This window comes from Eptesicus fuscus, chromosome 20 (assembly GCF_027574615.1).
Source record: "Eptesicus fuscus isolate TK198812 chromosome 20, DD_ASM_mEF_20220401, whole genome shotgun sequence".
NCBI lineage: Eukaryota > Metazoa > Chordata > Mammalia > Chiroptera > Vespertilionidae > Eptesicus > Eptesicus fuscus.
In genome coordinates, this window is record NC_072492.1 from 17,224,909 (window position 1) to 17,235,020 (window position 10,112).

The window sequence follows — 10,112 nt, forward strand, 5'->3', positions numbered from 1 at the left end:
TCGGCAAACCGCGGCTCGTGAGCCGCCGTTTGCCGCTCTGTTGACTAATGAGTTTGCCGATCATTGCTCTAGCTGAACGCGTATCTAAGCCTAGACTATTGATGAGACTCAAAAGAGACAAGACAAACCTCAAAATGAGATTATAATTTGTGTTACAAATACCCAAGAAACTATTTTCTTTACATTGTTATTGCCGTATACTTTTTAGCTTGTGTACAACTTCACATAACTGAAGAGTTTTTGTTTCTCGGCTCTAGCCCCTATACACCCCACCCTCATCGGATGTTTTCTGATCCACAAAGGTCAGAAGTTGCTGATCTTCTGCAGCAGGGTTTGGCGCCGCTCCTCGGGGCTAATGTTCTTGGCGATGGACTTTAAGAAGTGCTGCTCATTTACCTTCTGGAGTAAGGCGCTAATAGAAGGGTTGGTCTTGCTCAGGGTTTCATAGCAGGTGAGGATTTCCAAGGCCAAAACGTAGAGTGGTTCACACACCTCTTGGTGGAGCATGGCCATGATGTGCAAAACATGACAGAATACCTGAGTATAAAAAAACAGGGCTTCCTGGGTCAGGTCCTGTTCTTCTCCTTGGGCCCAAGGGCCAACTGACCGTATCATCCTCACTGAGTCCAGGAGGCTGGTCAGACTGCTACAGAGGAGTTTGACCACATGGTTCCAGCCTTCCATAGGAAGCCAGTTGCGACAACTCTGGCTGCAGAGAAACTGGAAAGCTCTCAGGAGGAGAACGGAGAGTTGGAGCTCCTGGGCCAAGGGCTTCAGGTTGAGCAGAGGAACAAACTGAATATATTCCAGGCTATAAGGGACATGTAGGAGTTGTTTCTCCAACAGTCTCCTGGTCAACTGGAAAAGGTACTGCCACTCCTGGGTACTGCACCAAGGCATGACTTGCACCAGGGCTACCAGAAAGCCCTTACTGAACAATCTGACCTCCTCAGGGTTGTCCACACCCACGACCAAGAGGGAGAGCATCCGCTCGGAGATGCTGCTGGAGAGGCAGCAGCACTCCATCCAGGCAAGGAGCCCTGTGCCGGGCCCATACCCAGGGTGGGCCTGGGAGGTCCACTCATCCTCAGAAAGCTTACAGATCTCAAAAAGTGTGGCTGGCACCTCACACTTGAAGTGGCCCTCAAAGAAGTTCTTCAGCCTCAGGCTCACAGTCCAGTCTAGCTGCTCCAACTTCCGGTGGAGCCAGGACAGGGACTTGATCCAGGTGTCTGGGGAGAAGGTCTCGGCATTAGCTAATACGATCTCACAGAGGCGCTCCAGGATATGGACCACCGTATCCTTCCCATCCAGAGAGAGGCAGCGCTTCTCCTTGGGGAGCTGCCAGTATTTCCCGAAGCAGTCCAGGAGCTGGCACAAGCTGAAGATGAGGGGAAACGGAGAGCAGGTTTGGAGCCAGTATTCCTCTAAGCAGGCATTTCCTTCGAGGGTCTGGATAAAGATCTTCAGACTGAGGTCCACCTCTTCAACATCTAGCATCAAGAAAGGCAGGACGAATTCCCTGAGAACCTCATCTGGCTCAAGAAGGGCTGCAACTGGAATCCCTGGGAGCTTCGCGGGACTCATCAGGCATCTCAGGAGCTCCAAAAACTGCTTTTCTTCCTTGGGTGTAGAGAACTTTGTCCAGACAGTTTCTCTGAGGCATGACACGACGAAAGTGGTGGATGGATTTGGACCCTGCTCTTCCGTGAACCTGAGGGCGGGGAAGGCGGTGAGAATCTGAGCCAGGAACTTGTGGGTACCGAGATTGACCACAGCCATGCTGCACATTTTCTTCACTGTGATCTCTGGGTGCAGTATCACCAGGCGGGCCACAGAAGCTACAGCCTTAGCCAATCCCTGTTCGGAAGCACTCTGTGCAAGCTGGTTAAAAGTTGTGTTGAGGTCTTCCTGAAAGCCCTCCAAGTAAGCCAACAACTTCTCAGAGAGGCCCTTTCGCCCCCAGGAAACCAGGACACCTGAGAGGACTTTATTTTTATCTGGCAGTGAGAGGCCTGCGTAACATTCCAGGACCAAGTCAATCACTTGTTTGACCTGAGATTCAGGGATGGCTCTGTCTGTCGTGCTGACTTCCACCACCGTTTCCAGTAGCTTTAATACCAAATCTGGCTCTCGGAAGAGAGACTGGTTATTAACCAGGCAGGCTAGCCACTCATCTGAGAAGGCCCACTTCTTCTCAGAAGCAAAAATGTAGCACATTTCCATATGCCGATCCATTTTCTGCTCAATAATGGCCATGGCAATCGAGGCAGTAATGTCTTTCTCCAAGCCCTTGTTTAGTACCTTGTTCGTTTTTCTCAGGAAATCCCCAACGCACTCTGCCAGTTCAGAAACCACCTGCCTCTCCTCCTTGGATAAGCTGGTGGTACCCAGGTAAAGTTTCAAGTTCTGGCTGAAAGAAGTCAGACTGTCACACAGCCGGTAACTGTCATAATTTGTCCCTTGGGTGCTGTTGAGCATGGCCTGCAGCTCCTCCCCCCACTCCCGCAGAAGACTGCGCATGAACTCAAACCCGGCAAAAATCGTTTCATTCGGGAGTCTGGCCAGCGAGCTCAGGTTGACATCCCGTTCTGCCTCCTTTACCTTCTCTGCCAGTGCCTGCTGGTGATATGGGTTCTGGGTGTCCGAATTCCACACGGAGATCACCGTGGCCAGTTTGTCTAGATACACAGTTGCGGACACTTCCTGAGGGTCGTCCTCCATCAGTGCAAACACGGTCAGCATGTCAGCCAAATTGGCTAATGCACAGCACTTCATCCCAGGGCCCAAGATTCTATTTTGGATTTGCTTCAGCCCAGTGAGCAGCATGGCCAACAAAGGCATGGTAGGACACACATCAGGATCTGACTTAAACCTCTTTGGAGGATGGGAGAACTCATCTGAAGAGGACAAGTACTTATTGGCCATTGTCCGAAACTGAGAGAGCAGAGGGTCCTGCTGATCGCCCTTGTGCTTCATCATTTCCCACCAGACATCGAGGAAGAAGGCCACATCCTTTGAAGAAGTATCAATAGCCATGTGCTCCAAAAAGCGCTCCAGTTCTGCACGGCAGATGGTGGTAGGGAGGGCCATCAGGAGCTGGATAAAGAGTCCAGAAGCTTCCAGGGACTTGAGCAGCTCAAAAAGGACCGTGTGGTTGAGGGTAGGGATCATGTTGCCTACTGAGAAGAACACATCTTCCTGCCACCGAGTTTCAGTGTCAGAAGGGGTGACGGGGTAGGGCTGAAGAACCTTGGCCCAGATGATGACCAGAGCTTTCCTCTTCCAGGCAAAGGACTGGGAGCATGCTGTGGCAGAGATTTCCCTCAGGGCCTCCACAATGGGCCGCCCAACACGCTCCCAGTCAGACTTTGTCAATTCTGCCAGCGCTTTGGGGTGGAACAGCTGCTCGGCCAGCAAAAAGCCCCCATGCAAAATAGTCATTTCTTCACAGATATTCAAGGGTCCTGCACAGAGAGAAGCCGAATAAGATAGAGTGTGGTGAAAAAATTTCAAAATAGTAAGCAGAGGTTAGGAGGAAAGAGAGCAGTTGGTAGGCTGGCTATTGGGATCAGGGATAGAGATAGAAGTTCTAAATAGGATCAGTGGGAGAGGGGGAAGAAAGCGGTGATTCTAGGAGCCACTGCAGAACTGGAGTAAAAAAGACTTACCTGAGGAATAGAAAATTACTCCCAAACTCTACCTTGAACTGGGAAGACAACAGGCACCACTGGAGATAGGGAACAGAGAAGACTCAGAACAGGTTTGGAGGGAACACTGTTAAGTTTTGGCTGTTTGGAGTTGGAGGTATAACATTAAGATAGAAATGCCCTCCAGCAATGGAAATGCAAGGTTGAAGCTCAGAAGCAAAGTCAGAGGGGACCAATGGAACCAATGAAGTGAGATCTCGAAGGAAAAGCATTTGAAAAGGAAAAGCTGGGCTACAGAGGAGAGACCCTCCAGCAAAAGATGGGCCAGCAGAGGGTTTGGGGAAGATGGCTTTAGAGAGAGCGCACAATGACAGGGACCACTAAATATATATTGCAGAACATGAAACTGAGCTTATAAATTATGATACAGATTAAAAGGCGCATGACCCAGGGCTGTGGGCACAGAAGCAATCAGACAAACCCTACCTTCCCCCTTTCTCTCATAGCTTTGTCCTGCAAACAGATTTCAACTGTTCTGCTTTCCAGGGAAACAATTCATCCCATGGCTTCTTCCAACAAGAACAGCTACTCGTGGCCCTGGTTCTCTGGTAGAAACCAAGGGGTAGATAGAAAAAATAATGCACTACATTAAGTTCTTCCTTCAGTGACCCATAGACTTTTCAGTGAACTGACACATTTATCAAGGAAGGCATCTTGGTCTGTTTAATCAGACATGAGTTTAGCTCAGCCATTTAAAAGCAGTCATCTTGGACTGATGACTTCGCTGAGCCTCCCTTCTGTATATGTGGGGATAATACAAACTTCATATAATGACCATGAAGATCCAATGATATATACTAGTCAAGCTCTCACTGGGTTGGTTATAGTTAGCTCCTGATCTCACCTCCCAGTGATAAGAGTTAAACAAGATATCCTATATAATAACAGGCTAATATGCAAATTGACCGAACAGTGGAACAACTGGTCTCCATGACATGTACTGACCACCAGGGGGCAGATGCTCAATGCAGGAGCTGCCCCCTGGTGATCAGTGCACTCCCACAGGGGGAGCGCCGCTCAGCCAGTAGCCCTGAGCCAGGCTCACAGCTGGCGAGCGCAGCGGCAGTGGCAGAAGCCTCTCCCGCCTCTATGGCAGCGCTAAGGATGTGACATCCCCCGAGGGGTCCCGGACTGCAGAGGGCACAAGCCAGGCTGAGGGGACCCTCCCCTCCCCCAGTGCATGAATTTCATACACTGGGCCTCTAGTAGCTACAATAAGAATCAGGATTCAAAGAGCCTGATGAAGTGCTCAATAAATGTGGTTTTTCCCCAAACCTTTCTACTGTTGACAAGAACTGAATCTTGTGCTACTCTTGGCCTCCCTGAACTCAGAAACATGAAAAGACAGATCTTTCTCAGGTGTCTCCTTTGGTCCGGAAACTAAGTCAGATCCCAAATACTGCTCACTAATCAACATTCCTGACTCTCCCCTTTCCCAGGACCCAGAGATGACACCCCTTTCTCAGTCCTTCATCCCCCCAAGAACCCATCTCCCCAGACTCTTGATTCCAGCAGATTAAAAAGTATCCTGCTCCTTGGACCATATATGGGAGCAGCAAAAAGGCCAAGCGATCAATCAGCACTCCTATGCAGACCACTGGTGAAGGCAATCCACCTTGGCTCTAGTGGCCGAGGCTGACTCCCACCGAGGGTTAGGTTGCTGAGGGGGTCTGGACCTTCTTTCTAGCTCAGGCTACTGTCCAAGGCACCAAAATATGTTCCCCATGATTCTGTAAAATGAATTTTATTGCGCTATCAGTTCAGTTGAGATGTCTGGTCTCTAACAGCTATTTTCCAGAGACACTCAAGTGTAAGTCCCAGGAGCAGTTAAAAGCTGGGTAACTCCCCAGGGTTTTATCACTACTGGTTAACAGTGCTTCTGAGTGCCCACTCCTTTATATTCAGTGAGTGCTACTTGTGCCAGGTGGTACTCATGTAAGGCCTCTTTAAGTCTTCATGTCAACCTTTTGAGGACTATGTTATTCCTGTCTTAGAGATGGGAACATTGAGACTCAGAAGCAATTTGCTCAGGATGTTGCTACCACAAAGCTGTTGGGCAGAAGTCACCACAGCTGTAAGGCTCTGGGAGAGCCGGGTGAGGCGGCCAAGATGTGCCAGTAATACTGGGCCCCCCCCACCTCCATCTGCCATGCAGCACTTGAGCGCTTTTTGGAGCACATGGCTAGTGATACAAACTCAAGAGCTGGCTGGGGCCAAGGACCAGAACTTTTCTCCACGGGCCTAGTATGACTGGCACACCTTGGGGTGCCTCCCCCAGAGCAATCTCCTAGTCCTACCCCCTTAGGAGCATGTCCAGAAGGGTAAAAAGCTGGGCAAGGAGCCACTGACTGACACCAGCTCCCCCCTCCCTTCTTCCAAACTTGGCCTCAGGATTCTGAATCAAGGCGCACGTGCCACTCTGCAGCCACCGCCCTCCCCATGATTGCTCGTCTGATGAACGCTAGCTCCGTGCAAGGCACTGTGCCGGGCATTGTATACACGTGATCTCAATGAAAGCTCCCCCAAACCCTGAAGTAGAGACATTATCATCTCCGTTTTATCTATGAGGACCTCATGAGCGTAAGTCACTTGCTAAAGAACTCAGCAGACATTCGACTAATGAGACCGTCGGGCATCCGGGATTCCCCCGGGCGTCCTCCCAGCCCGGCATTTTCCGAATCACGTGCACGAACCCTCTTAACTTTCAGGAAATCCTCACAGCCGTTCGGCGCTTCACGTGGAAAGGGGCCCAAGGGCCAAGAGGCGGCGCGGCCGCGGCTAGAGCCGGGTCTCCCGACCCCCGGTCTCCAAGGAAACTCCTCCCCAAACCCCTCCCCAACCCGGGGTCTCCCTCAGCCCGGGCCGCTCAGCACCGCCCCGGTCGCCGTGGCGGGAGGTGGCCCAGGCGGGCTCGGGGAAGGGGAGCCGGGACACCCACCTAAGTCCATGGCGGCGACGCGGGCGCAATGCGGCGAGGACTGCGCAGGCACCACGACACAATGGGCGGCCCGGGGGCGGGGCCAAGGGCCGCGCCCCAGTCCCCGCCCACAGTCTCCGCTCCGGCTCCGCGCGGGCAGCGGCGGCGCCCTCCGCTCCGCGCGCACGCGCGGTCCTCACCTACCAGCCCGCGGCGTCCGGGCGCCAAACGCACAGCGCCCTCTGTCGACCCTCCAACAGGTGGGTACCCGCCCCGCGCTCCGGCCGCTGCGTGCCCCGCCCCTCCCTCTCCACCGGTCCCCACCCTGGCCGCCCGGCCCCCCCGTTTCCCCTCTCCTTTCAGGCACCCACCTGTCCAGTCCACTGCCCAGCCCAGCTTCCTGATCCCAGTGAGTCCTACCCATTAGCTCCGTTCCTAGCCCCGCATTCGGCTCCACCGTCACCCCTGGAATCGCCCGCACAGTTCACACACTGAACGTCCCTCGCCAGGCTGCCCACTAACCAGCACAGACGCACCCCTCTCTAATGACAGACAGGCTTCTTCCCCGCTGCACAGCTCCCCGTCTCACACTCTGACCACCTAGCGCTCCTCCTTCAGAACACAGCAGCAGCTCCTTAGTTTTCTGGCATCATAGACGCCTTTGAAATGTGAATGGTCGTCCTTCTCCCCAGAAAATGCACTGTGCGGGACCAGAACAACTGTGTGTGTGGAGGAGGGGGGGAGGGAGTGAGGGAGGTCCAATCCAGTGGGCCCATGTGGTTTTTCACTGAGAACACACAAATACCCTGTGTTCTTCCCATATATATTACCCTGTCTCCTTTTCTCCCTTTCTCTTCTTCCCAGACTTAGTCACCAGCCTCAAGTGTTTCTAGTTCTTCACCCTCCAGCTTCTAGGACCAGGTATCAAGCCAGAGGGGCCGGACCTCAGTTCCCGCAATGTGCCAAGTGGAATTTGAGCTGGCCTGCGCCGCTGTGAAGCAGTTGAAGGGACCTGTGAGTGAGCAGGAGAAACTGGTGGTGTACAGCTTCTACAAACAGGCCACCCAGGGCGACTGCAACATCCCGGCCCCGCCTGACACAGATGTGAAAGCCAAGGCCAAGTGGGAGGCGTGGAATGAGAAAAAAGGGATGACCAAGATGGACGCCATGAGGATCTACGTTGCTAAAGTCGAAGAACTGAAGAAAAAGGAAAATGGTTAAGGAGGACAGAGAGTCAAACAGTGAAGTAGCAGGGCGGCTCTGGGAGGGAAATGGGCTTCTTAAAAGACCTTGATGGCTGAAATGTCCCCAAACCGTGGCTACCGTAGCTGAGACATCAATAAATCTCTTAAGCTGCATCTAAGTGCACGACTGCTGTTGGAAAAGCAATAAACTCAAAGTGACTGAGAGAGTACTGGGGAGCTGACGGAAATGTACTAAGAGCATCTCTCCTCTAGAGAAAGTGCCATCAAGTCTGGCTTTGGGTATGATTCTAAGTTCTCCCAGCCCTATGCTCAGCTCATAGGTAGATATGTGACAGCAGTAGAGGGGTGGGAGAGAATCAGGCTATGACAATGCCCAAGGTTTGAAGTCAGTGAGAGAGGCTCTGCTTCTGGGGGAGGAGGGGAGGAGAGGAGGCCGAGGCGCCTTATCTCGTCAGGGGCTGTCCATTCACTATTAACCCAACATTATGGAGGTGGTGTCTTCCAAAAAGCTGGTCAAGCCCTACTACCAAAAGCCCCTCCTGGAACACAGGCCTGATGAAGTTAATGTTTTGAGGGAAGACGGACTTTTAGCAAGTAACTGTTGCATCACAACACAGCAGTTGAGAAACACTGGAGCAGATGGTTTCAAAATCCCACCTCTGAAACACTCATCTAAGGCCTAGCGACCAAAATTTTCTTGGGACTACTGTGTAGCTAATCCTGGTTTCTACTTGGGATGTTTGTGGGACAATATGTACATGTATGTCTATGGGGTTTGTTTTAGGAGCAAAACAAATCCCCTGACCCAAGCAAGAGCCAGAGAGCCTGAGCTCAGCTTCCACTCCTTAGTATTGATATCATGGCGGCATCAATGTACAACTATGTACAACAATGCACTGGGATATGGAGGCTAAACGATATGAGAGACATTTTGAAGCAAAAGGTCTGTAGTGGTATGGAATTTTCCAATGTTTTTCCTTAATTAAAAAATGTTTTGGGCCCTGACCGGTGTGGCTCAGTGGATAGAGCGTCGGCCTGCGGACTGAGGGGTCCCAGGTTCGATTCCGGTCAAGGGCATGTACCTGGGTTGCAGGCACATCCCCAGTGGGAGGTGTGCAGGCGGCAGCTGATGGATGTTTCTAACTCTCTATCCCTCTCCCTTCCTCTCTGTAAAAACTCAATAAAATATATTTTAAAAAAAATGTTTTGGGGGGCTAGGGTTATCTATTGGGGACTAGCTTTAGCTCTTCAGGCCTCGGCTCCATTACTTGGGGCTAAGCTAGGCTCTTAGGGGCTAGACTCTGACCTTCTGGACTGGGCTCCACCCTCTGGACTAGGCGAGGCCATTTGGAACTAGGTTGGGCTCCTTCTGGCTAGGCTTGGCTCTTTGGGGTTAGCTCAGCTTTTGGGGGATACATCAGCTCTTCAGGACTAGGCTGGGCTCTTTGGAGCTACGCTTGGCTTTTCCAGCCTAGGCTGGACTCTTTGGGGCCAGGCTTGGCTCTTAGGAACTAGGATCATCCCTTTAGGACTAGGTAAAGGGCGAGGCTCGGCCCTCTGGAGCTACGTTTGGCTCTTAGAAACTAGGGTCATAAAGAAAAACACACTATTTTCATATTTCATGACATTAGGTTACCTCCAGGTCATGAAGGGCTATTAAACAACAGAAGCAACAACCATAAGGACCTCAGAGGAAACCAAACCTCACCAGGTATCTTTGAGATCTTCTGTTCACATATTTGCTGGAAGTTGCTATAGACTAAGTACATTACTTAAGAATGAAGTAAACACATGCCCAGCCGGTGTGGCTTAGTGGTTGAGCATTGTCCTGTGAACCAGGAGGTCACGGTTCAATTCCCGGCAGGTCATATGCCCGGGTTGTGGGCTCGATCCCCTGTGTGGGGCCTGCAGGAGGCAGCCAATTGATGATTCTCTCTAATCACTGATGTTTCTATCTCTCTTCTTCTCCCTTCCTCTCTGAAATCAATTATATACACACACACACACACACACGTGTGTGTGTGTGTGTGTGTGTATGTATACATATATATATATATATATATATATATATATATATATTATTGATTTCAAAATTTTTCCTCTTATGTGTACAACTATGCATGATGTAAGTTAATGCTGTTTATCTACTTGGGATATGTTAGCTTTATGATATCAGCCCTGATATCATAAAAGAGGGATCTAGTATTGGTTTGTCATTCAGTACTTACATAAACCATTTATTTTACTATAGGAAACTTAGAAGTAGCCTAATACACTGGG

The 10,112-nt window shown here is 51.0% G+C and overlaps 2 protein-coding genes across 4 annotated transcripts; one reads left to right on the forward strand and one right to left on the reverse strand.

Moving 5' to 3' along the window:
* Window positions 1-129: 129 nt before the first annotated feature.
* On the reverse strand, window positions 130-6,700 carry GEMIN4 (gem nuclear organelle associated protein 4). 2 transcript variants are annotated; one of them, XM_008147863.3, is made up of 2 exons: window positions 6,649-6,700; window positions 130-3,467 (listed from the first exon to the last, which is right to left on the reverse strand). In XM_008147863.3, the coding sequence occupies exons 1-2, from the start codon at window positions 6,656-6,658 to the stop codon at window positions 304-306; spliced, it is 3,174 nt and encodes a 1,057-aa protein (XP_008146085.2). In that variant the 5' UTR covers window positions 6,659-6,700; the 3' UTR covers window positions 130-303. The 2 variants fall into 2 exon arrangements, with proteins under 2 accessions (XP_008146085.2, XP_054565758.1); XM_054709783.1 differs by lacking the exon at window positions 6,649-6,700 and adding an exon at window positions 3,672-3,729.
* Window positions 5,563-7,985, forward strand: LOC103291840 (diazepam-binding inhibitor-like 5). 2 transcript variants are annotated; one of them, XR_008554833.1, is made up of 2 exons: window positions 5,563-6,887; window positions 7,492-7,570. XR_008554833.1 is itself a non-coding variant. In XM_028155022.2 (2 exons), exon 2 carries the CDS (start codon window positions 7,585-7,587, stop codon window positions 7,846-7,848), a length of 264 nt encoding a protein of 87 aa, XP_028010823.1. In that variant the 5' UTR covers window positions 6,931-7,036; window positions 7,492-7,584; the 3' UTR covers window positions 7,849-7,985. The 2 variants fall into 2 exon arrangements, 1 of the variants encoding a protein (XP_028010823.1); XM_028155022.2 differs by lacking the exon at window positions 5,563-6,887 and adding an exon at window positions 6,931-7,036 and having other exon boundaries at window positions 7,492-7,985.
* The last annotated feature ends 2,127 nt before the right edge of the window (window positions 7,986-10,112 follow it).

What these genes read in the sequence shown, in the direction of transcription:
- LOC103291840 (XM_028155022.2), top strand. Translation starts at nt 7,585, where the DNA reads ATGTGCCAAGTGGAATTTGAGCTGGCCTGCGCCGCTGTGAAGCAGTTG.